This window comes from Toxotes jaculatrix, chromosome 14 (assembly GCF_017976425.1).
Source record: "Toxotes jaculatrix isolate fToxJac2 chromosome 14, fToxJac2.pri, whole genome shotgun sequence".
Lineage (NCBI taxonomy): Eukaryota > Metazoa > Chordata > Actinopteri > Toxotidae > Toxotes > Toxotes jaculatrix.
In genome coordinates, this window is record NC_054407.1 from 14,310,803 (window position 1) to 14,338,530 (window position 27,728).

Sequence of the window (27,728 nt, forward strand, 5' to 3'; positions counted from 1 at the left end):
AATCTCCATATATACCCGGATGTCTTTTAGTTAGATTTAAAAACAGGAAGATTTTATGTAATTAAGTGCACACATTTTACAAACAGCAAAAAATATAGAAACACACACATACTGCACATGTAACAATGTACATTACAACATACAAGCAGCAGTACGAACATCATTATTAAGTTAATAAGAGACTACAGCTAGTGTGGCAGCTCTTTGTAGCTCACACAGTTGTGCAACTGCTAATGTGCAACCATGTTCAGCATCTTTAGTTTTACAGGTTTTTGGTCATAAGCCAAAATATTAGACAAATTAGAATTTTAATTTTGGATGATGGCACTAGATGGAAAGTCAAGGATCACCATAGTCACTGCAGTTCATCCTGTGGGGAATGTGAATGTCTGTTGCAAATTACACAGCAATCCAATGGTTTTCAAGACTTTCCACTAACATCCAAAAACGTCAACATCAACACATTTGAGCATTCTGAACCAGAAGCAAGTTTTACAAACTGTCTGGTGAAGTGATCATTGAGTCACTGGTATTAACACTGACCCCAAAAGACTGAGTGGTATGAATATAAAAATCAAATGTTCTTGTGCTGTTCTAACAAAACAGCCAAATTATAGTTTTCTTCAATAATATCTTTGTTTAAGATTTGCATCCTGAACAGCGGTTACACACACACACACACACACACACACACACACACACACACACACACACACACACACACACAGCCATTCATGAGCAAAAATTTTCCTTCTGTAATGTTATTCCAGCAAAGAATACCATAGCAAAGTGGCTTAGTGTATTTGCTAAAGATTAACTACAGAGGCTTAGTGTGTTGGTATAATTGAAAGTGTATAGATTTCCTTGGTGACCCTTCCTGAAGTTAATTGTTTGAAAGAATCCACAAAACAGATGGGGTGGAAATCCAACCCAATCTGTGTAGAATAAATAAATATTTGAGCATATGCTTCAGAGATTAGAAGTGAGAAGATCTGGGAAGAGATCCATAAAAGTGGGAAATGTGAGTTATTGTGACCAAAAAAAAGACAAAACATGGAGATACGAGTAGATATTTTCTGGGGTTTGTGCAGCTGTTCATTGGTCTTTGTAAGAATTAATAACTTGTCATTGTGAGTATGTGAAACCAGGATGGAAATAAGGAAAGTAAAAATGAGACGGCGTTAACTCCTGCAGACTCTAAAAGAAGTGTTTTCTCAGAGGATATGAATTACCGCCTGCCTCTGGACAAAAGTGGAACGGTATCTTTTAATCATTTAATCAAGAACCGTAGCGCACAGCAACATGACTGAGGTGAAATCATCGAAGACTGGATCAGTCCGAAGTAACCCTTGTTGCTTTTGTTTTTTAAATTGAATGTTTCCCTCAAAATGTCCCTGAAAATTAAATCCATTCTGAGTTAAAGGGAAAGATAAGAGACCTATTATCCTGTCACAATAATTACGTGCAGACCAAATGGATCTAGCATGAAGAAAGTTTAGAGAGAAAAAAAAAATCCCCAAAACATTAAAAGTGAATTTAATCACAGTTGAATTTTTCAGAATCTGGGTGTGCTGTGGGTGTACTCATCTCATCCATTTTATAACAGGTCTTTTTATACTGCATTAGCCACCTTTGTTCCCCTCAGTCTGGATTTCGTTTTAAATGACAGCACTGTAACCATACAACTACCCTGCAGTTGGAAATGGTATAAAGTGGATTCTACCTTGAACAAGACAACGCCCTCACGTTTGAAAAGCAGCAAGAAAACAGTGATGGTGGAGATTTGATCATGAACAACAAACTGAGAGCAACAAAGCACTGGTGTGGTGATAATTCCTATGCGACTTTAAAGCATCATGCTCAGAAACAGTGTGAGGGCTGTTTGCAGCGATGTGCCACAAAAGCGTGTGACAGTGATGGCGTATCAGATGAAGAATATGGAGATGCATTTCCTGAGCCTGTAGTGACTTCACTAATGAAGAACGCAGCATTTTAAAGGGAGAAGAAGCTCCAGATTTTACCTCTACTTATTTACTTATATTTCAGATTTAAGCTTGTGCCCAAACGCCTTAAAACTTCCACCATCAGCAGCAGTGATGTTGCAGTCCAAAGGGCTGGAGTTCAAATCTCAGATGTGCTTCTTAGCTGCAGAGTATTTCCTGTGCTATGATATCTCCATCTCTCTGCCTCTGTCTCTGCATCATTAAAGAGTAGACGCACAGGCTGGGGTTCGCATTTGAAACTGATATTGCCAGTGAGCAAGGTCATTGTCGAAGCTACGGCATCAGTGATGGGGGGTGTATATTATCCGCACTCCCTGTCCAACAGGAAATGTTTGTGCACTGTGCATGCTGGAGGAAAGAAAGGAAGTTGAGGCCGGTCGTGTATGAAAATCACTTGGAGCAAATAAAAGCTCTATCCTTCCGTTCACTGACAAAGGTGCATAATGATAGCTATGTATTATGTTGTGTATTTCACTTTCTGCGAGACCCCTTTTTCAAGTCTGGCATCTGACTTCCTCTCAAGAGCTACTGCATCCCCCCACCCACCCACCGCCCCCTTTTTTTTTTTATCTAAACATGGTTGAAAATCTGCTGTACTGCTGTGGATGCTGCACCCCTGCTTTCAGAATAGGACGCCAAAATAAACACTATACACTTAAAATATTCAACGGCGCAGACAGAATTCAAGACACAAGACACAGATCTTCACACAGATGAGAAAGGCCACCAAGAAACAGGTGTCGCAAATGTTGAGCAAAACCTCTCACACTTTGACAAATATCAAACTTAATTATATCCTGCCCATGCAAAAATCATGTTCATTGCAGAGCCTTCACCTCAACTGAATAACCTTTTTGGATATTCCCATATTCAGTGCAGCCTTTGAAAATACACTGTGAGAGCCAAATACTCAACAATCAACAACTGTTATGCAACTAAATATATTGTCAAGATGTTCTCATTCCATTTGAGCAAACATGAGTTTATTTCACTGAAGCACCTTTCAACCTAAATTATGATATCAGTGCCAGGAGCTCAGTTATGTAAACCCAGAAGTGGATTGTGTGTCTACATGTTGTTACACCACATCCCAGTGTTCCCTATGGCCTCATACACAGCACAATTTAAACTCAATGAGTTGACAGAACAATACAGAGCAATTAACACCCACTCTTTGTCTTTCACTCCTCCTCTCTTTCTATATTTCTGTCTTGCACACACACATGCTCACACATTTGTCTTTTGGCTCTGCAAACTTTTAGCTTTGCTTCCAAAAATGAACCAAAAATGAGTTTTGTGTCCCTAAAACCAAAACTCTTGAAAATGCACCACCGTTGGGACGAGAAGCTGTTTTCACAGAGTCAACTTGTTCTTGAAAACAGGACACCACGGTATAGAGGCTACACCTGTGGACTGAGGTTACAATAGAAGTTCATTAAATATTTAGATAGATGTTTACAAGTTGTGTCTTGTTGGTGCATACATTCGAACAGCAGCTGTCTACTATTTTTCCAGCCAGAAAATTCAAAAGTCAAACAGAAACTGATTAAGTGGAAACATTTACATGTGTTTTAATATTTTGGTTTATCTTGTTAAAAAATCATCAGTTTACGCTAGTGTTCCTACACAGGGTTGTTTAAGAGACATTGGTTCTGGTCCAAAATGAACGATCAAATGCTTTCTACTGGGAGACTGATAAGAATTGAGTTTACACTGGTACACCCTCTATGCTCACACTCTAATTCCAACACTGACAACAACTCTTGCCCACTCTGCCTTTATAGTTTGCCAAACTGCCAGCCATATAAATGAAAGCATTACAACCATAAACAGTGTTAATAAAATAGCACCTCAGTACTGTGTGACAAAGTTGAACTTGCTTTAAGCAGCGCAGGTGGTGACTGACACATGTTTGGGCTTACCGCAGCTCCATGAGCTCGCTGGTGAAAACTTTCAGCACAAACCCGTACCTAACTCCGCTCAGCCGATGCTCGGCCAGCTCTCTTACAGACTCAAAAGACCCTCAACACTTTCTGTATAAGCTGCAGCACATACACCAAAGAACACTGGTGAGACCGACTGGGAGCTTCAAGGCTCACTGGGTTCTTTCATGTTCCAGAGTTAGACAGCACACTCGGTTCTTGTTAGCCTGTGGATATTACTCCTGATTCCTGCAGACTTTGGTGAGCTGTTGCTGTTAAGTTACACAACTTTTAGTGTTTGTTAGTGTTAACAACTGTTTTTCATTTTGACTGAAATTATTCTATAGTCTCCTGCTACTGTCATGATACAACATATAGGAGTTGGCAGAGTTTTGACTGTTTAATGTAAAAAAAAAAAAAAAAATACATAAGTACAATCAAGTAAAAACATCGTTGTGTAAGTCATCAGCTTTATGTAACCCGCTGGTTAATATTTTGGGAGGATAATGAAACATCTTGTTTAATTTCCACTTTACAGCATCGTATGGTGTTAGCGTTGCCCTGCACTCCTGTGGCGTGAAAGGTGAAACACCCATTGCTCGAAAAACTCGAAATACTCGATACCTTTGAAGGTACACAGCTTGCCGGGGTGGGGGGGCGATCGGGGACGCAAACACCCGAACATCTCGGAAACGAGCGCGGGGGAAACGCGGGGAATAATAAACCCGGATTACGGAAAAGTAGTTGGTCCTACCTGATCCTGCTGCTGAGCCGCTTTCACCGGCCCGTTCGCGTCTTTCGCAGAAGTCATGATGATAGATAAAGAGGAGAGGAAGAGGAGAGAGCGCGCGCCGGCGTCCGCTGCTGACAGGTGCAGAATAATGAAGCGGAGTGAGATGCAGAGAGAGAGAGAGAGGGGGAGAGAGAGAGAGAGGGAGAGAGAGGGGACGTACAAAGTGTTCAAGGGTATCCAGTGATTTGCTAAAATAAAGAGGAAACCGTGGGTGCAGACAGCGCAGGGTTCAGCGGTGGACCGCTGTGATGTGGGAGGTTCGGTTCACCTTTCAGAGCGACACTGTCATCACCTACGGGGCCCATAACTCAGCCCTATACCTGATTTTTATTTTATTTTATTACAGTTTTGTTTTTGTTTTTTTAATTTTGCGCTTATTTTTGATAGTGCTCTATTTACGACTGACTCGTCAGCGACTAGATCTCCTTTAAGCAACAAAAACAAATGTCAGAGGCTACTGCATACCACATATCAAGTTTTAATTTAATTTAATTTAATTTTTTTTTTTTAAAGTGACATAAAACCCCATCATTAACAAAACTTAGCAGCTCCAGGTAGTGTATAAGTCTTGTCACACTCCTCTGCAGTCCAGTCTGAAACCGCAAGACTTTACTATTTCATTTCTCCACTTTTCTTCCCCACCACAATATAAAAGGAGAACTCAAGGTTTTGTCCTTCCACCTGGACCTATATTTAGTTTACCCGGCTCCAGTGCTCAGCTCAGAGCTCGCAGCAACTGATAATATGGAGACCTGTCAGTTTGGATCAGATCACTGTAGGTACTCATTACTGGCAAGTCCATTACACAGGAAATGGAAACAGGAATCAATGCAAGAAGAATAAAATACTCACTTCTTTTCGGGTGGGATTTTTAGTCTTAATCTTGCTGGAGCAAGACTACATTCGTGGCTGACAATGCTCTGTACACTGCAGTTTAGGGAGTGGGAGAGCAAAGATTTGCATAGAGTGTCTATACCTATAAAATCATATTCATTCCACTATACAGTATGCCAGTGCTGCTGTGTTGTCTGCCAGTAAAACAAAGGGTTGCTGCTGGCCTGGCTCTTGAGAAGCAGTGCTACCGTCCTCCCACATAGAGCAGAAATAGTTCCAGTTCCTAACAAAACATTGTTTGTGCTGCAACTCTCTCGCCGTGTGTCACATCTCTGTGCACACACAATCCACATTCTTGTTAGCACAGCTTGTCTGCCTGTTTGTGCTGCACACACAAACGCACACACAGCGCTCACGTGCTGGAGAGAGCGTTTCTTCAGAAGCCATGCACAGACTGTGCACAGCTCCTGGCCTTTTGAACCAGACATCTGTTGGAGAGAAAGGAGCTGAACAATCTCAGAAAGAAAGAAAGTCCGTCATGTGAGTCACCGGCAGAGAGAAGGATATGTTTGGCATCAGTGTGAAGGAAAGATGGCCTTGTTACAATAATCTCTTCTGTGTAATGCGTAGCAGTGCCTTTACTGTCAAGGGGGTAATTATTGTTTTCACAAATAGCAAGGACATGTTGCATTCTCTCTGCCATTTGTGGATCTGTATATTTACAGAAATAAATTAGAGCAAACTCTAAACGTTAAAGGAAATTGTTGATTTATCTGAACATCATGATGATTATAATATCCGATAGAGTGAATCATGAAGTGTTTTGATTGCTCCAGGAAATTAAACTGTGCAGTCAGGCTTATTCTCCGATTACATCTTTGTTCATTACTAACTTGGGAGTTGTGAACATGAGGATATGAGGTGCTGCCAGATCTTATAGTCAGATCAGGAAGATGTAACTTCACAACTTACGGTTATACTTGGAAAAAGAAACGTGAGTTTATCATTGTCACATTTTGTAGATTTTGTTCCTTAGCTTTTAGAAACTGTCCTCTGAATGTGAGACATGTTATGATCACCATCGCCACCTCCACCACCATCGTCATCATCACGATCGTCATCACAGTCAGGGTCATACTTGGCACCATAACTGTTGTTTAATCATCCTTCGTCAACGCAACCTTGTGGTTTAAGTTGTATATGTTGTATGTATACAACATATTATATATATATATATATATATATATATATATATATATATATATATATATATATATATATATATATATATATATATACATATATACATATATACATATATACATATAATATTTATATACATATATACATATAATATTTATTTATAATATTTTATTTTGCAATATTTATTTCTAATTAAATTAAAAATAGTGACATACAGAGATGCCTTAACTACAGAGGCCCATGTAAGTGCAGATACACAGATCCAACCAATGCTGACCTTGTTAAGTGAATCTGGTAATGCTGTGAATGACCTACATGCAATACAGTTTCTGCTTCGTGTCATTAAAAACCAGTTACATTCATTCAGTCACTGTGGGACACTGACTTCAACTTTTAACTATCATAAACATCCCTGTCCTCGTGTTGACATGTTGTAATGCATAAAAATGATCCCAATCAGTTCCCTGCAGTGAGAAGTGATATCAGAACAGCACTTGGATATCACAAGTTAAGATGTCAAAATCAGGACAAGAGAAAAAAAATAAGTCTGATCAGTGTATTTCTACATGTAAGGCAATCCTCACAAGATGTAAAAAAAACCCCTAACAGACACAACAGTAATAAAAACTGTAGCGTCCAGGCCAACAGATGAGCAAAATCACAATACCTAGAGAAATTAATTATAGTCCAAAGAAAATAAGTGTAGAAAAAAAGTATTAAGACTTGGAAGCTGGATACAAAGATAAAGTTTCACAATGTTGCAGTTGAAGCGCGCACACACATTTTGGTGGCAGCAGCCGGCTTTAAAAAGGTCATGCATCGTACCAAACACAACATTTGGCACTGCTGTCACTGCGCAGCTCCACACATGGCCTGAGGGAGCTGCATGACCAGCTCGCTGCCAAGACAGATTTCAGCACCACGGCTGTGGACAGCTCCACTGAGACAGGAGCAGGAAGCCTGTGCGTTCACCTTTCACCAAAACACATTCGGATCATCTAATTCAGATACACAGCATGTGTAATTGGGTCTGTTTTGCGTAGATGGTGCAGATTAATCAGAAAACTGCACTGAATTGAACACATTTCATTACTGATGATTACAGTTTATTCCTCCAGTGTGTGACAGCCTCTCTCCTACACTTATCTGTTTTCGCTCGTACTAATGTGCTTTCCAGAGTCGCTCAGCGAAAGATTAAACTCACCTCACTGTCAGAGGATGCAAGCTCCTGACAGTTAGCCCCACAAAAAAATCTGAACAAAGTTTTTAAGCCAGGTGAAAGCCAACAGGACAGGATTTACAAGAAAAGAAAAGCATTAAATTAAAAAAGGTAATATGAGGAGTGCTTAAAAAGACCAGCCAAGCTCTACTAAACAAGAGAAGAGACCCAAACACAGCGAGGGGTACAAAGACTGATCATCACAACACATTACACGTAGGTTCCTGGCAACAATTACAACAACAATGGGGCTTAATTGGAGGAGCAAAAAGAAAAAACGCGGCCATGTGGGGTCAGAGCGTGCCAGCGGAGCCTTTGTTTTTACAACACATGCTTTTCTTCAAACCACATTTTTTATCAACTAATTGGTATGATTTCCATTTATATTCTGTTTTATCATTTAATGGTTTATGTGCTGCCTGAGACAGCCTCTCTAGGCGGCACCTGTCAGATAAATCCTGACTTCCAAAGACCTTAAACAAGTACTTTGCACCAAGCAATGAATGTGGAGTGTTGTTGAAGTTGGCAGTGTCTTTCTTTCTTTTCTCTTTTTTTTTTTTTTGTAATTTCTTGGAGACCAACAAACAGCCATTTATTTTACTGTCAATAAACAGTGTGCAAGTCTTCAACTGCATGCTAGCTCCCCCCAGTGATCACTAGCTGTCTGACATCTTTATGTTGGTCATAAATAAATAAAATATTCAGCAAATTTCTCACAGGACAGTTCCTCTTTTAATAGTTTTTTTCTCCAGGGCTTGTGTTCATCTTATTACAGGAACACAGACACAAATTAGGTTTTAATATAAAGACAATAACTTGTTGGTTGGCAGGGCCATACAGTTATTAAGTATGCAAATCATTTGCACTTGATGAATGGACGAACATGTGTTCTCGTGATGGAGATTGTGAATAGAGGATGTAAAAGGCTGAATCCCTGATGCTCTCTGCCTTTAGTCGTGGCCATCAGTCTGTCAGCTCAGCCCGAAGAGAAAGAGAAAACGAGAGAGTGAGATGAGGACACCTGACAAAAGCCGGGACAGTTTTGTTTGATAACCGATCATTATCAGCTGTGCTCTCTCCACAGGCCAAACAGCGGAGCAGAAAGCCTCAAGCAGCCGCAGCCACTTTAAAAACAACAATGCCAGACAGAAAACCATTATCTACCATGTTTTTGTATAAATGCATGCCTGGGGGATTTTTTTTTCCAACATACAGATAGCAAAGTACTGTTAAGGTCTGTGCAACCTATTGCAATACAATACAACAATAAATAGTACCTTTGCAAAGCTTTTAATTTTCAGATTTAGTAAGAGAGGTGGAAAGTCAACTGTGTGATAGTTTTTGCTGTTGTGAGGATGTGATGAATGTTTCATATGTTATCAATCAGCAACCCACATTTTTGGATTTGACTATGGTGCACTGTCCTCAGTTGAGGAACAATACAAATAAAACATTTTAGAGGTTTTATGTAGGAGTATATGTGCATATGTGTTGAGGAGACTTGAATTTATCTGGCCCTGCCTCTCAGACAGTGTTTGGACCATCTATCCATCCACCCATCTACCTACCTACCTATCTACACGCACACATACATACATATGCACATACATATAGCATGACTGTAAATTTAAATTATTCTCATGCACACTGCCAATATAGTCCTATCAATCAGCAATAGCTGCTGATTTAGGAACAAGCTGCTTCCATTCAGCGTAGCTGCCAGCTGTCAGCCCGGGGCCAACTCAATCATCAGTCACGTCCCCTTCGCCCTCTGGCCTGACATGACTCCTTCAGCTGTCCAACTGGCAGCACACCTGCCTCACTAAGTGTAAATAAAGCCGTTTGCATCTCCACTGCTGTCTGCTGCGCTGTGGCTGTAAATCACAGGTTAAGGAGTTCATCACTGATCATTACTGTACTTAAAGGTCATCAATTCGGCCCTGAGAAAACACGCCTCCGCATGTCACAGAGTGATGAAAGGCAGAGGAGTTTTCAGACTGCAGGATGAGGCAGTTCTTCACTGTCTGAGAATTAGAGGGGTAATTAACAAGTCCACGAGTCTTTAATCAGACTCATTATTGGTCTTTTACCAAGAGAGGACTTTCCGGGGGAAACAATTAATCTACCATTGTCTCGTCTGGATTGTTTGGACATGCACACCCACACTTGCCCACACTATAAAAAAAACTACATTAACTTTGTATCATTCCTCAGTCTCTGAGACTCACTGTTTGACCCTCATTAATATTTGTATATTGATATTTAACTGTTTTGCCCCCCTGGTCAACTTCACTCGTTAAGTAATAACAACAGTACCAGTTGGTTCACATTACTCAATGACACTAAGCCTGTGGGCTTCTTGTATTACATACTGTAAATTCCTAAAGTAAAATTTTAAGTTCATAAGCATGAAATTGATAGTGTTACATGGATTTATTTCTATACTGTGTAGTGATTTGAAGCTGAGCATGTCATATTCCTGACATAAAATGTATTGTTAAATGTATTAATGTGGCTAAATTTTTTTTTTTTTTTTGGATGTTGTGGCTTTTATTTGTTTATTGCCTCCAACCTCTAATTTCCTCTGCAGGCTGACTTGTTTTGTTTCCCCAGTTGGTTAATGGCATTTACACAAACTCCAATATGATGTAAATGAGGCAATTTTTCAGTTTAGTCATACTCGTGATCACTTGGTCACTCTGTTTACAATTTAAATTCCCTGTACAGTTGTACAGGGAATGTTCATTGTTGTCAGCTGTGCTGTGTTTTAATCACTGTTTATAAGACCCAATACGCAGTTTCATATCACCTTCTCTGACTGACTCAGGCTCATGACTGTAGTTTCTTTTTTTTTTTTGTGCTCCACAGTGTACTGTGTTGTTGTGTGCCCTATTGAAATAATCTCAAATGCAGTAACCCAAAATATTTTGATCCTGTGAACCCTAAACAACACAATCCCACCAGCTCCATCAGCCCTATCTGCACATCACAACTTCCAACCCGAGACTCTCTCCTGAGGAAAAAGATTATCTCGTCTGCACAACACGCCACAGAGCAGCGTGGCAGCTTTTCAGCGAATGCCTCCAAACTCAAACAGAAATAGAAGATCCATAGAGATCATTGTCTGAGAAAAACAGCAGCCTGTGGGATCAAAATGGGACCCTGCCATGGGAAAATTGCACCACTGGAGAAAATAAGTGTGAGGGAAACAGTATTACAGTACAAAGGTTGCCAATAATGGAGGCTCACACTGTGGTCCCAGTTTGGCCTCCACAGTAGATCTTAATAGTCCAGGACATCCGACCCCTTCATTTATTGCTAGTGTTACTTTAGGTTCCCATGTACTTATGATCTCATCAGACGGCTACTGGAACATAATTTTCTTTAAATTTACCAGCAACAAAACCAGACACTGCTAAATTGTAGGCAGGATACAGGAGTCCACTCAGAAACATCAAACAAAGAAGACAGACAGGAACCAAAGGAGTCTCAGCACTTAGAGGACAAGGGCTTTTTGGAGCACTATAGAGCCCTGAAAGTAACCAATTATTTGTGTTTGGGCTCTGAAGAAAAAGCTCTTGAAATACTTGAATTTTTTCCTGCACCCACAGGTTTTTATTGGGTTTGACGGCACACGTCATCACAGGCATGCCTTGTTTACATTAATTGTCCATAATGACCCCCCGAGACATGTTTTAAGGCAGAAAAACTCTTGATGTGATGTCAAAAAGTCCTGCTCTTTTGTATGTGTTAAACTTAGATTTAAGATGAGAAACTTCCCTCCCCCCTAGAAAACAGCCCTCTAGCATCAAAACCCTGCACATCGGCCATGTAAATCATTCTAAGCCAACGTGTGGAAAGTTACAGCAACTCTGAGAAAACATCTTATTGTCTTTCATGAGTTCATTTCATCAAAGCATCTTTTGAAGGTTGCAGTAATTTACAAAAACAGCCAAAGGCACCTTTATGCAACTGTTGGCTAAAAGAAATTGAGCAAACAGAAGTTGAGTGCAGGTTCTATGAGTGGATATGGCTCGGATAATAAAACACAACAGCGAGAAAATTATGTCAACAAGGATACAGTAAAGTTGTTCATTAAGTACAGCACATGGGCAGCTGGCATATATACAAAAAAAAAAAAAGACAAGCTGGGTGAGTCAGCATGCATTTACAGAGCATCAACCCATCTGCTGATCCAGTCCTCGTAAAAACAGACTTACGAGCCTCATGAACTTTATGTGTGCCCATAAGAAAAAAATTTAACACCCCATTTTGGCATGTAGTTATGGAAATTTGTTGGATATAAAGCACAGCCACAAGGGCAATAAAGGAAGAATTAAGCAGCAATGTGTGCTGTATATCATGGAGCAACAAATCATCAAATAAACAAAAGTCACAGGTATAAAAAATGTGATTCAGTGGGCGGAAAGAAATGATAATGAATCACATACAAGGATATGGTAATTAATATATCAGCGCCGTTCCTCTATTCTTCTTAAGAATGGGGTAGTAAGATACCAAGGGGAGTGATTAAAAGCAAATTAGAAGCATCTGAATGAATAGAGCCTCATTCACTGTGGGTTTGAAAAGGTTTTCATCATCAGGCTACTCCACAAGGACTCCTGCCAACTAACTAAAAATTTTCAATCTAGTTTATGTTTAATTATTCCCTCTATCTCTCTTTATTAATACTTCAGACCTAAATGAGGCATTTTACACACATGCACACGCGCACACACACACACACACACACACACACACACACACACACACACACACACACACACACACACACACACACACACACATAAACCTGTATCTCTCTCTCACACACATACACATGCAAACAGAGAGATAGAGACAGAAATGTAATAAGCTGCCAAACTATATTCTATAGTTTTATTACTGTCATTCAACCATCAGCAGCTTTGTTTAAAAGGTACTTAACCTGGCCACTCCACCAAAATGACAAAAAACATATATACAAACAAACAAACAAAAAAACAACTATAGAGTATATTGCGACAGGATCACAGCGGCCGTCAATGTGTTGACATTCTGACCCAGGAGTACTCACTGCATCCTGACTGCATCTTGCACAACTGTGACGCTACTGCGGCGACAACATCTGACAGATATGACGGACAGACATGTAAACACCTGAACATTTCAAACAAAATGACTTTCACTGCCATTGTATTGGTCTGAATGGAGGACACTAAATATGGATATCTGGGCAAATTAGATCAAAACGATCTGATTGGCCAGATGCCACCAGCAGTTCTGTCAGAGATGATTGATGATCAGCTGATCAAAGAATGTTGAGTCTACAGCCACACTAATGGCTGTTACTTTGCTCTGAGCTAAATGTCAGCACGCTAACAGGCTCACCATGATAATGCTAACAGGTTTAACAGGTATGCTGTAAATATGCATATTACATTGCCCTTAACAGCAGCAGTTGTAGTGGTAGTAATACAATAGTGGCAGTAATAGAAGTATCCTTGAAACACGGAATATATGAAAATATTGTGACAGCTTGAACACTGTCAGCTCTCTGCCAGAGCTCAGTCTCTCAGGGGATTTGGATGCAGTTTTGAAGCACTCGTGTCAAACTCGTATCATGTCAAAGGAAATGCATATTTCAAGCATCAAGGCAGCCACAAGGACAAAACCCCGGGACGCTCAGCTAGATCAGTGTCAGCTGCTAAGCTTTAGCCTGAGTCTATCAACGTCAGACCGTGTTTCATTATTGCCTCCCGCTCCCTGTGTGTGATGCTGATAGCATCAAGTGAAACATCTTGCCCTGCTGAGCTCCAAAGTGTGTGTACCGTCACCAAGGAAATATGTGTTATTATGTCCTTGATGACATTGCTAAACGCACCACAAATGCACTCCAAAAAACATTTTATCTGTAAGCAAGCAAGTAAGTAAGTAAGTTGACATTTGTATGTCGGGGTGAATTTTCTCCCTTTATTAGAGAAAGGAGAGCACAGAGGTGACAGTAAACTAAGAGAAAGAGATGAATAATATGTTGTAAAAGTCTTTTTGTAAAGGACTTTTGTCTAGTGGGGTGTTTATTAAATATGTATCTTAGTAAAAAAAAAAAAAAAAAGCTGACAATGCATGGTGGGAATGAGGAAGCACTCTGTGCATTACACTGCAACCTTTGCTCCACCACAGTAAATGACTTTAAGGAAAGTGCATTAAAGTATTTCTAAGCAGGATCCAGCTTGTCTGTTAGATTTGACTCACTGCGGCAGTAAAGACAGACATTCAAAAAATGTTAAATACAATTTATACACACAGGAGGAGATGCCAATGCAGTAGAAAGAAGTGACCGGGATACTGAATCAACCAAAAATTAATTTCACTCCATAAAACTTTATATAAACGGCACTGTGGCGCTACTTAATATATGTTTATAACTCCAAATTGCCCTTCAGCATGTCCCTAGAGACAGCCTGGTGATTAAGTTTACCAGCTGACAAGTTTCTATATATAATGACTATGATTTTGCAGCAAACTCTAACAACAACTTACAACAGTGGCTGTCATCTGAAGTGCTCATTATATCATCAGACAGTGTGAAAGCTAAATAAATTAATAAACAGCGCTGACACTTCCTCAAGCCTAGAAACAGCTTGTACTTTCTTTTGAAAATGTCCTTCAAGTGCTCAGTAACAGATTGATTAAAAGCGTAATTAGAACGAAGAGAGACATTAACATGCTTAACATGGCAAATGTGAAACGCATCCATGAGTTACATGTGTCCCTGAAAAGGCTGAACACACTCACCTTCCACAGTCTCTCCACCCGGGACAATTTGCGTGTTTTCATTGTGACGGAGCAGCTGCATATGAACAAGAGTGAGGAGTGATGTGGATGCAGACAGAGACGGTGAATAATGACCGGGTCATAAAAGAGACACACCTCAGCTCTCAGTAAGAATTTTCCTATACTCAGCATCTCAGCACTAAGTTCCACACATTAAGCTGAAGCGAATGCCCACGTGGGTCTGTGGTGTGTGTGTGTGTGTGTGCGGCACTGGATACTGGCATGGACATTTTCCAACTGAAACAATGCCCTGCTTTCTCAAGTAAAGACCACGTCATCAAGGAGACCCCAGAATGCCAAGGAGAACCCGACACCGCTGCCATCACACCAGAGGAGGTCAAGTCACGTCACTGAGGGAGAACCAGGCAGAACATGGTGTCTGAAAGCCGCTGACTAATCTCTGAAACACAACCCCAGAGGAGAGTGAGGAGGGATGAAGCCAAAACGATCAGCCCCTTCACAACAATCAGCACTGAACCACTTACCTGGGCCATTAGCCGCATCTCGACGTTCAGCACAGATCAGCATTACACACCACACGCAGTGCTGGGCCACTTTATGGTGCTTTTTACCCAGGGTTGTTTATCCCGTCTCCCCTCTGCTTTTCTCCCAGGAGCAATTTACCCACAACACCACCTTTCTGGATTGATAAAAGTTTTGCTCACACAGCTACGGGCTGATGCAGGCTAGAGTTTCTTTAAGTCTGGGGAGGTCAAATGGACGAAGACCGTGACCAAGTGAAGCTAATACTTGTAAGGCGTCACTAAGTGCACATAGTATCTGTGCCCTCAAGGCTTTGCGGGAATGCTAAATGAAGTGTCAGATGTGACAGCTGGTGTACACTCTCCGTGCTGAGCTCAGTGCAGGTAGAAAAACATTGGCTTCAATAAACTAAAAATCACTCCGTGAGCACGAACTTCTCCAAATTATGTTGTACTCACAGATGTCATGCCAATAACTTAAAGCTTCACAAATCAATTTTTTAAATATACAACAGAAAACAAGAATTTGTTGTCTAATGTGAAAGATGTTGCTCGCTGTGAATTATCACCCAACTGCAGTTTTTCTCAGCTCTGTTTTAGCATCTTTAAGCTTATTGTTTTGCTTTTCTGTTTCGATTCAGTTTCACCACTCACATCAGAACTGTTTCTAGCCTCAGCAAGAAAAAGCTCCAAAACCCACTGTACGCTACTTGCCCAGCAGCAAGTGACAGTCAAACAAAGTAAGTAGTTGAAGTCTGTTCAACAATAAAGCATCAAGGTAAATATAATAAAGACAGACAAGGCTTTCTTGGTGAAGCCGATGACGTGTGTATGTTTGTCTCCATACATAAACCATAATGTCAGCGCAGTAAGATGCCTTTTTAAACACATCCAGTAATAAAGTCTCTGTATTCCCATGACGCAACAGCCAATCTGGTGAGGGGAGTAACATCAATCATAGCGGTTCGGCTTTCCTGTCTTTGGTGGGGTACGGTTTGACGGGCTGCCAGCTTCAGAATAGCGAATCACTCAATAGCGCTCCCCGTTCTCTCCGCCTCCGCTACACCAAACAATCATTATCTCCCCCATCTCTGTTCAGCTCCACGTGAGCTCCACACTGAACATCATCACAGAAGTCAGCTCTCAACTCCCAGCTCAGGGAAAAGCAATCTTCTTCCCCCGTCCCCAGAGCTCTGGGTCTCATTCAGACTCCTGACTTCTGGCTTAGAGGAACAGGAGAGAAATATTGACTAGAGATGATGATGTACATGCAAGGAAAGCTCCACAATACCAAACATGCCCAACAGAAAAAAGCCCTCCACAGTGACAATGACCTACATGTGCCTGTGCCCAATAGGTAAGTTAGCACATATACACACTCAGGCACACAACATACTACAAATTCAGTGCTAAAGTGCAAGCAAACAACTGTGCAGCAAACTGTGCTGAAGCTGACTGGCCACCTTCTTGATGAGCTTTCTAGCATAAGTAAAAAAAACTACAAACCCACCTTCATGGCCGGAGAGACAAAACTTTTCTCCCTTGTCACTGGTTGCCGGACTAGAATGCACACAAGAGGTCTGGTGAGGATGCAGCATGAAAACCTATCTCATGTGTTATTCATCAGAAGACTAAACCAGAGCCTGGAGGCAGGAAAGGGCCTGCTTAGCTGTGGCATAATCTGAGTGAACTAATACCAAGCAGAGCTTTTTCACAGCAGACATTTCGGCTGGTCAAACACAGGTATAACTAACTACATTGATAATGGCTGCCTTTCATTTAGGTGTTTAAGCTCCAGGGCCCTGGGATTGTGCGTGTTGATTCGATAGTATGGATTACTGGCATGACTTAATGCAACACAGCCCTCACTAATGTTATTAGTTACACCAGTGCAGTGTCATGCAGTGAGAAGTCAAAGTGTCTGATGTGAAAAATGTCTGGAGTCTAAGGTATCAACATACAGTATCTAACAGAGCTATACCACTTCATCTCACACATTGCATATATTTAGAGCTATATTTACAGTATAGTCCTAATTTTAGTTCAACCTCTTGTTAAAGATTGGAGGTTCAGTTTTTTTTTTTTTTGAGTGATTATGTAATTTGGTTTGTGTAATATGTACTGTTAAATCATTCAGAGAACTGTGCTTAAAGGAATAGTTGGACATTTTTGGAAACACGTATATTTGCTTTTTTTGCCAAGAGTTAGATGAGAAGATCAATACAGCTCTCAAACTCTCATGTCTGTACAGTCAATATGAAACTACTACTGCCAGCTTGTAAGTTTAGCTTAGCACAAAGACTGAAAATAGGGGGCAACAGCTTGCCCGGCTTTGTACAAAGGTTCACAACAATTGCAAAAAAAAAAGAAAAGAAAATCCTTTCACCAGCACGTCTAAAGCTCATTATTTAACATCTTATATCTTGTTTGTTTAAGCTACACAAAAACTGAAGTGAAAAAAAAAAAAGTTGCAGTTTTACAGGCAATGGCAATCCTGTCTCACCACCCTGAGGCAGTTACACACATACACACACACACACACACTTCAATCTTTGTAGAAATTAAACAAATGAAATGTAATATGTTAATTAGTGAGCTTTAGAGCTGCATGAATGCATGTGTTTATGTACAAGTTAAATTTCCTGCTTGTTGTGTCTGCATGCATGTGTCTCCCAGGGGTGTGTTGCTGCTGTATCATGGCAGGGTCGATAAGAGAATCTGCCCGTGTGACACGACAGATTACTGCTGCCTGGTCTCAGCCCACAAAAAGTCTGCGAGAGCACTCGGGAGAAATGGCGGCTCCGCTCTCTTGCTCTAATTCCAGCTGACAGAAATGTTGTGGGAGAAATTTCCTTCACTTACTTTTAAGTTCTGTCTGCATTATTGATGATTTATTTTGAATAATTTTCTTTTTTGAAGTGTTGCTGCACTGTAGCAGAGGATGAGAGTCGGGATCCAGTGCCTTGCTCAAAGGCACTTCAGCACAACAGCAGCTGAAACGTACCCTCTGGTTTCCCAACATACCCTCTGCAACAGATATGATAATTTGATCTTTTCCCCCATCTTGAATTAAATGCTGCAATTAAGCAATGCCACCGATGATTCTTTGTCTTTCTCAGTCAGAAAAAGGTCTTTGTCTCTGTCTACAGGTCACAGCAATCCCTCGGTGTAGCTGATGTTGCTAGGTGACCGTATGACCTTTCCAATCCTAATGGGAGGTGACATTATCTTCCTCTTCCTCGATCTGGATGAGACTCTTTTTGCTGTGCCACCTGGTTGGTTTTAGTTACAGAAGCTGTGTGGGAAAGTTACTTGAGTTTTTTGCATACAAGAAGCAGTTTTGTCTTTACTGGTACGGATGGCACATACCTACACTAATATGTGTCTGAGTCTGTGCTCACAAGAACCAAAGTCTGACATTGATGTGTACGGTACGGCACAGTGTAGAGTTGGTGCAATGACTGGAACACAACAGTCTCTAGTGGCAAAACAGACACAGTGCATGGAACAGCTATAAAAAAATGTTTTCTTGCATGTTTGGCATTTAAAACATCAATGAAATGACACTGTCTACTGCAAAAAAACTGTAATTTTAACAAATAGCAGATAGTGAAGTGAACTAATGCTTGATCTACCATACTTGCTCTTTACTCCTCTCTTAAAAGGATCTGCACCTTTGATTATCAACCACGCAACAACTAAAGCTAATTCTCAAAAGGAAAACACTGAAAATATTGCCTGAAGTTATAAATAAAAAAAAACAGAGACATGAAAAGGGAATGGGAACGAGCTGGGTTAAAAGACAGTTAAATTTAGCTGCACACCCATGAAGTTCTTAAAAGCAGAATAAATTTTCTAGATCCACAGCAAGTTACATCTGTGGAGTGAGCTGTTGAGCCAGTGAGGATGTGACCACCATCAAGAAGGAAAAGATCAAAAACGGAGGCTGACAAAAGCAGATGATTTTTTTTTTTTTAGCGTGTATATTTAATCGGCTAAATTTTGACCACAGAGACGAGTAGTTACTGTTGAAATGAAAACATCTGTGAAAAGTGAGAAGGGTTGAAAGTGCAATATAAATAAAACTGAAATCAAAAAGCCCAAAATGGTGGCTTAATGACAACCGATGATGTGTTTGTTTCTTCACATGATCTCAAGAGCAAAAAAATCTACCACAAGAGCCTGAAGCTCAGCATCGACCGTTCGGCAGGATCCTCATCTCTACTCACGGAGTTATTAGACCTCTCTGTATTTAAACTCTGACTAATACCACTGTCAGCTTGTGTAATAATACAGTAAATCATCAAGTGGAGGAGGGACGGTCTTACAGCGAGGCAGCAGAGGCACAAGCTGACGTGTTGTCAACATGTCCGTGGAGGTGGTGGTGGGGTAGGGCAGTGTGGCAGAAGGGATGATCAATGCTGTCAACAGAACGTTGAGGTGCGGGGTGCGGGGCAGGGGATGGATGACCTGCTGAGATGCCCTCCGGGAACAGGAGGTGCAAAGAAAAAACAAAAAAACAAAAGCAGGTCGATAGTGAATACGTCTGTCAGCAGCAACGTAAACACTGAAACAGGAGCAAGGGCTTATATGTTAGGAAACAAAGACGAATGAATGTTTTCAGACTGATGGAAAAAAACACACTGTGCTCGTAACGGTTGTACGTGGTGTGTTGTATGGCACAAGCGGAAGGACGCTCAGTGTGCAATGTGAGACCTGCGTCATCTCCAGACGGCAGTCAGAGCCACCAGCGAGCAGCAGCGAGCGTGTGTGTTCCCAGAGCTTAGAGCCTCACCCTCTGCACCTTTGCAACCATGGCAACGGCGAGCAAGAAGTCCTGCTGAGGATGCTATGCTGTCCTGAGGGGAGGAGCTGCACAGGGTGACAGCACATTTGCCTTGTGTGGCCTTTGCTGCATTCTGGTTTGAAAGGTCAGCAATCTAGCATTGGGCTCTTTCACCGTTATTTGTTTTAGCTTCTTTTATGTTTAATGTCATCCAGGTTGCATTTTGCATATAAACCCAAACTATTAAATTTTGAGATTAGCTTTGTGATTCAGTTCCTTCAACCTGCTCAAATCTATTTGTTTTTATTAAAAAATGGATCAGATGAGTACATGTTATGGAACAAGGATCACTTGTAGCAACAATCCCACAGAGGATTATCACTTGACTCTGCAGTTCCTCTTAGCTGTACGAACAGTCTCCCCGTCTTTCAGCTGGTTTGGTTTTATGGCCTGTAGCTTTACTGTGTCGATTCAGTCTCACAGCTCTTAACAGCCATAGCAGACAGCTACATACAACCACAGAACCAAACAGTACACAGGCAGTTAGCGACTAGCTGGTGAACACAGTGGAGAATTAGAATTAGAAGACAGAGAACCAAATATTTCCCTCAGGAGTTAGTGAAGACCAAAACAGAGATAAAAGGAGAATTAATATTGGACTTGCATGCATCAAATGGGCATAAATGCAACTCAAAATGAATGCTAATGGTGCTCTGTAACTACTGGATGCATAAATACGCAACTGTTCACCATATCAATTTAAGGCACGTATGTCAATGTTGTGTTGTGTAGTTAAGACAAAAAAAGGTTTGTTCTGAACACAGATCATATGAAATTTGATCTTTGTTCAGAACTACATGCTATATGTGTGTGTCTGTATAGTTTGTCGTCACAAGTGAAACTGTCAAATAAACAAATCGGGTAAAATGTGATCACAACACCTTACTGTCATGCTCAAAGTAAAACCTGTCAGGTGTGACTTCAAAACAGCAAAGGGATGCCCTCCCAAAAAATAAACAGTATCTTGTGTCCATACAGCACATACACTTAAAATGCACACCTAGCTTTTTGCACCACCTGTGTTGTAGGAGGGGGTCATCTCAGGACACATCATCATTTTGGATGAGAGCAGCAGGTAATAAAACCAGTGGCAGCCTTCAAATAAGCAGTCATCACCTGAAGCACACATTTAGCCTGGCTGCAGAGATAATGAGGACAGCCCATCACATCTCACTGCTCTCTTTCTTATATCTGGCCGTTCTTGTTGAGCTCCGTCTGGCTGATTTATCCAAGCCCGGACCTCAAAGGAAGCTCAGAGCTAAACTAAGACTTGGGAAAGGGGCCAAACTGTCAGATCTGGAGTATCTCTAAGTAGAAGACACAGTTAAGTGCATACGAGGACAGACTGTGTGTGTGTGTGTGTGTGTGTGTGTGTGTGTGTGTGTGTGTGTGTGTTTGTGTGTGTCTGTGTGTCTGTGTGTGTCCGCCCTGGGCAGAAGTGTAACCAATGTGAATGAAATTTTATACTTAAGTCACACAGTCAGGGTGATTTATGATTTACTTCTTTTGAACTCCAATTCCCCATGATCCAAAACAGGATAATAAAATTATGAGGACAGGGAATTTACGTTTGACAAAGTACAATTTTACCGACATGAAACTTAATTTAATTAAAAGATGACAACCATGCAGGTAAAATGATGCTTTAAAGGCTGGAAATACACCCTGAATTACAATGGTTACACTATAAAAACCCTCCAGTAATCTCTAAAAATAAATCATAGAGCCCATAGCTCTTTGTGTCCATCCCCAGAGATGTAGCCTGTGTAACCTCACTGTTTCAAAACCACTTCTTTGCCACCAGCCTCCTCAGGGAGAATATCACACTTACTCTATGTTATATGGGCACTGTTGTATAGGCTTAGCAAATTTTAAACAGAAGCAGCCAATCAAAAGTAAAATTACAACACTTTTCCAGTGCACTTTTAATCAAAAAAAAAAAACTGTAGGCCAGGAGGAGAATAAATTACTAATGCATTAAAGAGCAGCATGAATGTCTCAGATTAAGGTTGCCCTGTGGGAAACGAGTTTATCGCTACTGACTGGTGCTTATAGTTAAATATGAATTCACAGTTGCCATCATATGCATCACAATAAGGAAGCAGTAAGTTTTAGCTATGTTGAGTAAAGTTGCCTGTGATGTATAAACGTCTGTGATGATTAACAGTACAAAAATCAATATAGTGTGATTAATTATAAACTACTGATATAAGACAATAGCTGAAATGAGATTTAAATACAGAAGATGTTAAAAGCTTTGAGATGTAGCTTGAGGGAGGAATCTGTGATTTTCTTTAATCATAATTGGTAAAATGTAATGTAGAAGGTAATAAATCCAAAAACTCTAAAAGCACAGTCTCCCTCAACAAAGACTGTTTCGATCTCCAGATCCTAAAAATATACAGTACGATTGCACATTGGAGGTTGATGAGGAATTTCACTTTGAGATGAAAAAAGTTTGACTGACAAGGAGTCGAACTATTTTTAGTGTGTATTTTGAGGAGCTTTTCTGTCTTTACATCATTATTTTTTTATTGTTCTCTGTCATCGGAAGAGTCAGGCAAAGACTGATTTTGCAGAATGGTTAAAATGAGCGGTGGACACTGCCTCCTTTGAATCTCCAACTGTATAAGGCCTAATAATTTTCAAGGAAATTTCTATGAAGTCTTGTCTAATCTTTTCATTGAACTAAAAAAGAAAATACAATAGAAGCTCACATTCCCATTGTTTTTATCTGGAAAAGTCCTGCCCCTTATTTTGTTGTTCTTACATCACATTAAATTTTTTATGTTTATTGGTTAGTCTTTATTTATTGGTATTAGCTACTGTCATGTGCACAGATTTGTTGTGTTATGATGATTCACTATAAGCTGTTGTTTTGTGTTGGATCATGATCTGTTGGAAACATTGCTAAAAAAAAAAAAATGGAAGTACAAACAAATGAATCAGTCTATCTCAACTGCTATGATAATGTGAAATACAAACTAAGAGTAGTGCCTGCTGGGATCTGTCCATAAAGGGAAAGTCAATACAGGAGAGGTCATGGAGGTGTCCCTGGGCGCCAGTCTGAAGGAAAAATGTCACCATATTTCACCTTTACATAAAACGACAATTAATTAAGGACACCCAGGTTTCCATTTGCAGTAAAAAAAAAAAAGGGTAGCGAGGAGAAAGAACTGCTGCTGATATCTCCCCAGGTGACTCAAACTTTACCACAAAATAGTGATGCTTGCACATAGAGCACAGCAACAATTAATCAAGCCTACAACGCACACACCTCTCCCCACAAACAAAGATGCAGCGCCTGCATTTTGTGAGCTCGAGAGCTTGGAAGAAAGCCGCGGTAAACAAATTAAACAGTTGTTTACAAAAAAATCTAATTCTTTCAGGGGTTTTTTTTCTTCTAGCTTTGAGCAAAATGCTGCCTCAAACAGCCAAACCTGCACCTGGAACTGCAGGATTTTAGAAACAGGCAGAACAATGTAGTACATGTAAATATTTTTTACCATTTCCCTCTGCAAAATAAATGGAGACCTCATTAGCTCATTCAAACTTTTTTGTTTTTTTTTTTGGGGGGGGGGGGGGGGGGGGGGGGGGGGCTTGAGCACTCCTTGAAATGGTCTACCCTTCTCCTGAGGCAAAAGGCAATTTCATGCTTCAGCACAACTCAGGGGGACATCAGGAATAAAGGAATAAAGGTGACCTCAAGGTTAACGGTGCAAACCTAATAAATATGTTGGAAATCCAGCAGTACAATAACAGCCCCCGGCCACACTCCTAGAATGCAATCCCAAGGTTTAATTGCTAGAGAAAATCAGGATCTCGAATTTTTCTCATAAAAGTAACTGCACACAGCGACTGCTGAAGGAAATAAGAGGATATGGTGAACACTGAGAAAATGCCTTGGTGGTGTTGTTGTTAACAGCCCGTGCAGTGTCAGCCCGTCGCCAACATTACCACTTGATCCTCGATATGACAAACATCAATAATTCAGAGGAACATCCCAGTGTTGGCAGCCATTTAAAGATAAAGGGCCAGTGAAGTATGCATTTGTTTTGCTATAGGTTTTAACTGGTGTCATGTGAAACAAGAAACATGTGTATTAACAAGTCGCTTCACCAGGCCTGTGTGGAGGCGGAGGCTGTACAAGTTTTCAGGCAAACCAAAGCCACTGATTTGGACAGCTCAGATACCACCTTGACGATGGCGAGATCCACCCACAAATGTTTGGGCAATATAGCAATGTCAAGAGATGAGCTCTGAGATGTGTTTCATTAGAATAAACTATTATTAATACATCTATGTAGACATTAACACTCTTCCACAAGGCCTAATCTGCCACATAGGCTTCTTCCCCTTTTTCAGATTCCAAATTTGGATTTTCGTGCTCAAGAACAGTAGCTGCCACGACGGTGACCACCATCAAAAAGCTATAAAAGATCGCTTCGTGAACCTCTGAGCAATGTGACAGACGTTATGTCCATATTTTACCATAGTGCTTGTGTGTGTGACCAGAACACCCTACTCTTAGCAATTTCTGCACCACAGACAGTGTCAGGGGAAAAGCACAATCTCTCTGCAGACAGACACACAAAAACCACAGAGAATCACAGCAGGCAGTGACAATGTTCACATCAACAGCTTGACAAAATTAAATGGCATTTACCGGGTTGGATTTCATATTTGACAAAATGCACAGTGACCAGGCCAGGCACGCTGACAAAAAAAAAAACATTGCAATGCAGCCAAACACAACACCAATTCAAGCAAACTTGCAGCTGCCATAGAATAAAAATCAGCCTTTTGAAACTTTCTTGGACAGCCTGTAAAAGTGAAACCAATGAGAGAGCTTCTACATCTCCAAGGAGATACTGTACAAGCCTGCACATATGTATATTTGTCTGTGTGTGTGTGTGTGTGGGAATTATCTAAACTATACATCTGGAGATTTTTCATGAGGGGGGTGGGGGGTTGGGAGGGGGTTATGTTGGCAAGTAAAGCATAACTGTCTTACATCCTCATCTTCCCGCAAGCATTTTTTGCGGTACTGGACGTGAAGTCTGCCATCGACGAGTTGCTGAGTGGTCTTCGCTGCGTTTTCCTCGTCTGCAACCTGTCCACCGAGGAGATGGCTGGCCTCAGGTGGGTGCGGGAAGGAATTGGTCGTATTGATCTTCCCGGTGAATCTCTGATACAGCGAAGCCATAATATAGGTCCAGTCCAGATAAAAACAACTTACAACATGTCAGAGCCACAGACGGATCTCGCCCGATGCGGGTTTTTCTTTTCTTTTTTTTAATTGGTTTTCTGTGCGCTTCGAGGAGAACCGATGGCAGGCAGCCAGTTTTCACCTCCGGGATGGAGCCAAAAAAAAAAAAAGAAGAAGAAGGAAAAAAAGAAAAAAGATAAGGTGAAGATACTTAGCTAGTAAATAAGCATCTATGCATAATCGATGACTCACGGGCTGCGGTGATAGACCGATATGAAGCCGAATCCTTCGCAGCTATGTCCTTTTAGCTTTGTCCAGGCGCACAGCAGACTGGTGGGCTGTAGGTGTCAATAGTTGCTCTCTTCTGTATTCACAACACGGTGTCTCCCCTCTTCAGTTTCCTGATGCCTCCTTACAGCGAGATAGGAGGCGGATGCGCTGAGTTTCCGATCAGATATTCGATCCCCACCAGATTCCCATTGATTGTCCACAGAACAAAAGAGCAAAAGGTAATGTTTCCACACTTTTCGGCTGTGTGTGTGTTTGGGTTTTTTTTTTTTTTTTTTGGCAGACTGCTGTCCTCACGCACGAAGAGTGTGAAAGACGCAGAGAGCCCGGCGGTACTCTCCGCAGACGCGCTCTGCATGAGAAGTGACCAGCACAGAGAAAAGCTTTACTGTAGCGCTACTGTCATACAGCGCTTTCCCTGTGCGCTGCTCTACGCGCAAACATGTGCCATCACTGCGCACGTTTCAACTGAATTGACCTTCATTTGACAACAAGTCGCACTCATCTATGATTTCATGAAAAGAGTCATACATTCTTTTTTTTTTTCCTCTCCCAAATGACTGCACATGGTCCCAGGGCGGATCTCGAGTGCCTCTCCGTGGCGCACTGCATTAGAACAGGCTGACCACAGCCAGAGAGGTTACTCCACGAGTGAAACAACATATATATATATTTTTAATATACATTTTTTCCCTTCTTTTTTCTCAAAAAAAAAAACAGCTCTCACAAATCGAGTGAATGATGTGAAGCTTAAAAACCGACCAATAAAATTATACATTCTTCCAACTGCTTTGAAACATCCAGACAACAGAATGAAATCAAAGGAATGTATTTTTGGTGTTTACGCCAGCTGACATAAACCTTTCTCCTGCAGCATTCCTCAAGTGTGCACAAATACTTTTCTTTAAATCCCATCAACAACAGTAATAATTCAAACCATCGCTGTGTCTTTCCCTCTCCTTAATTTATGCAGTTTCCCTCCTTCTATCATATATTTTCAGTCATTTCACACCCACAACTGGTTTTCAGCTCATACACTACATTGCAAGTGATTTCAAGCTTGAAGTGCTGATAGAGGCCACAGCAATGCAGCTCTCTGGAAAATGCAGAATATTGGCTTATAAGTGGTGGAGATGAGGGGGAAAGGGTCTTGAGTCAAAGTGTTAAAATCTCTGCCAATCCCTGTCATGAATGCCACAGGCGAACGCCCCACAGCCTCCCACTGTGACAGCTCAAACTATCACTCCACCCGGGCCGAGCTGTATTTCGGGGAAATAGGTCATCTTCACAGGGGTACAACTTCAAAGCAGCGCTAAAGCACAGCTCAAAACAGCCCCCTACGTATTCTGTTGAGTAGCACTGTTTTGCATCTTCAGTGAAATCAAGTTCACTTCATAATGGTTTGAGTAATCAAGGAACAGTGACTACAAGAGCAGAAATGAAAATATTCAACTCTGAACAAAGAGCAAGTTTCAATTAATTTTTTTTTCTCCAAATGGTGAGTCATCTAACTCTGAAAGAACAGAACCGCTGGAGGCTCATTGATTCATGCCTTGAATTATGAATGTAACCTTTATAATAGGATATGTATCTGGAATACAGAATATTGATTTCAAAGGTTTAGTCATTCATTCAAAAACAAGGACATAGGACATTACTGCCTTCGCCTAATTAAAGTTAGTCCCCATCTCTCCCTTCCTCTCTCCATCTTAAAATCAATTTTTCTTTGTCTGTGACTATGATTCATAAATTAATTGAATAACAACTTTGTTTGATGCTTTTGCGTGCTTTTTAATCGGAGTCTCAGCAGAGATTTATGTTGTGGGCTGAACATCTGGGCTTCCAGCAGCTTCCTGTTCTGCAGTGGCTCGCTTTGGTCCCTGTCATCATTTGTTTCTCTAGTTCATAAATGCCTTTCCTGGGTCTGCGCACCCCTGGGGAAATAGGTCCAAGTCACTTGACATCCATCCCAGCCTCTCTGATAGATGTCTTCCAATCTCCCTCACCTTGTTGGGGAGCTATTGTGAACTGCCTGGCTGCTTTAACGCTCCCCTTAGGAGCCTGGGCTCAGCTTGACTCCCCATATCGCCTC

At 41.0% G+C, this 27,728-nt stretch overlaps 1 protein-coding gene across 3 annotated transcripts in view; it reads right to left on the reverse strand.

Annotated features, from left to right (window-relative positions):
- Positions 1 to 27,728, reverse strand: part of LOC121192850 (dipeptidyl aminopeptidase-like protein 6) — a 67,236-nt gene that overhangs the window by 28,865 nt on the left and 10,643 nt on the right. Inside the window, exon 1 of one of the 3 annotated variants that reach the window (XM_041054776.1) lies at positions 25,154 to 25,351. The exons of 1 other annotated variant lie outside the window; for it this stretch is intronic. In XM_041054776.1, coding sequence (XP_040910710.1) covers positions 25,154 to 25,345 — 192 coding nt within the window. In that variant the 5' untranslated portion in view covers positions 25,346 to 25,351. Of the gene's footprint in view, positions 1 to 4,679; positions 4,791 to 25,153; positions 25,352 to 27,728 lie in introns of those variants that run through there. One more of the 3 variants, XM_041054774.1, reaches the window with a different exon arrangement.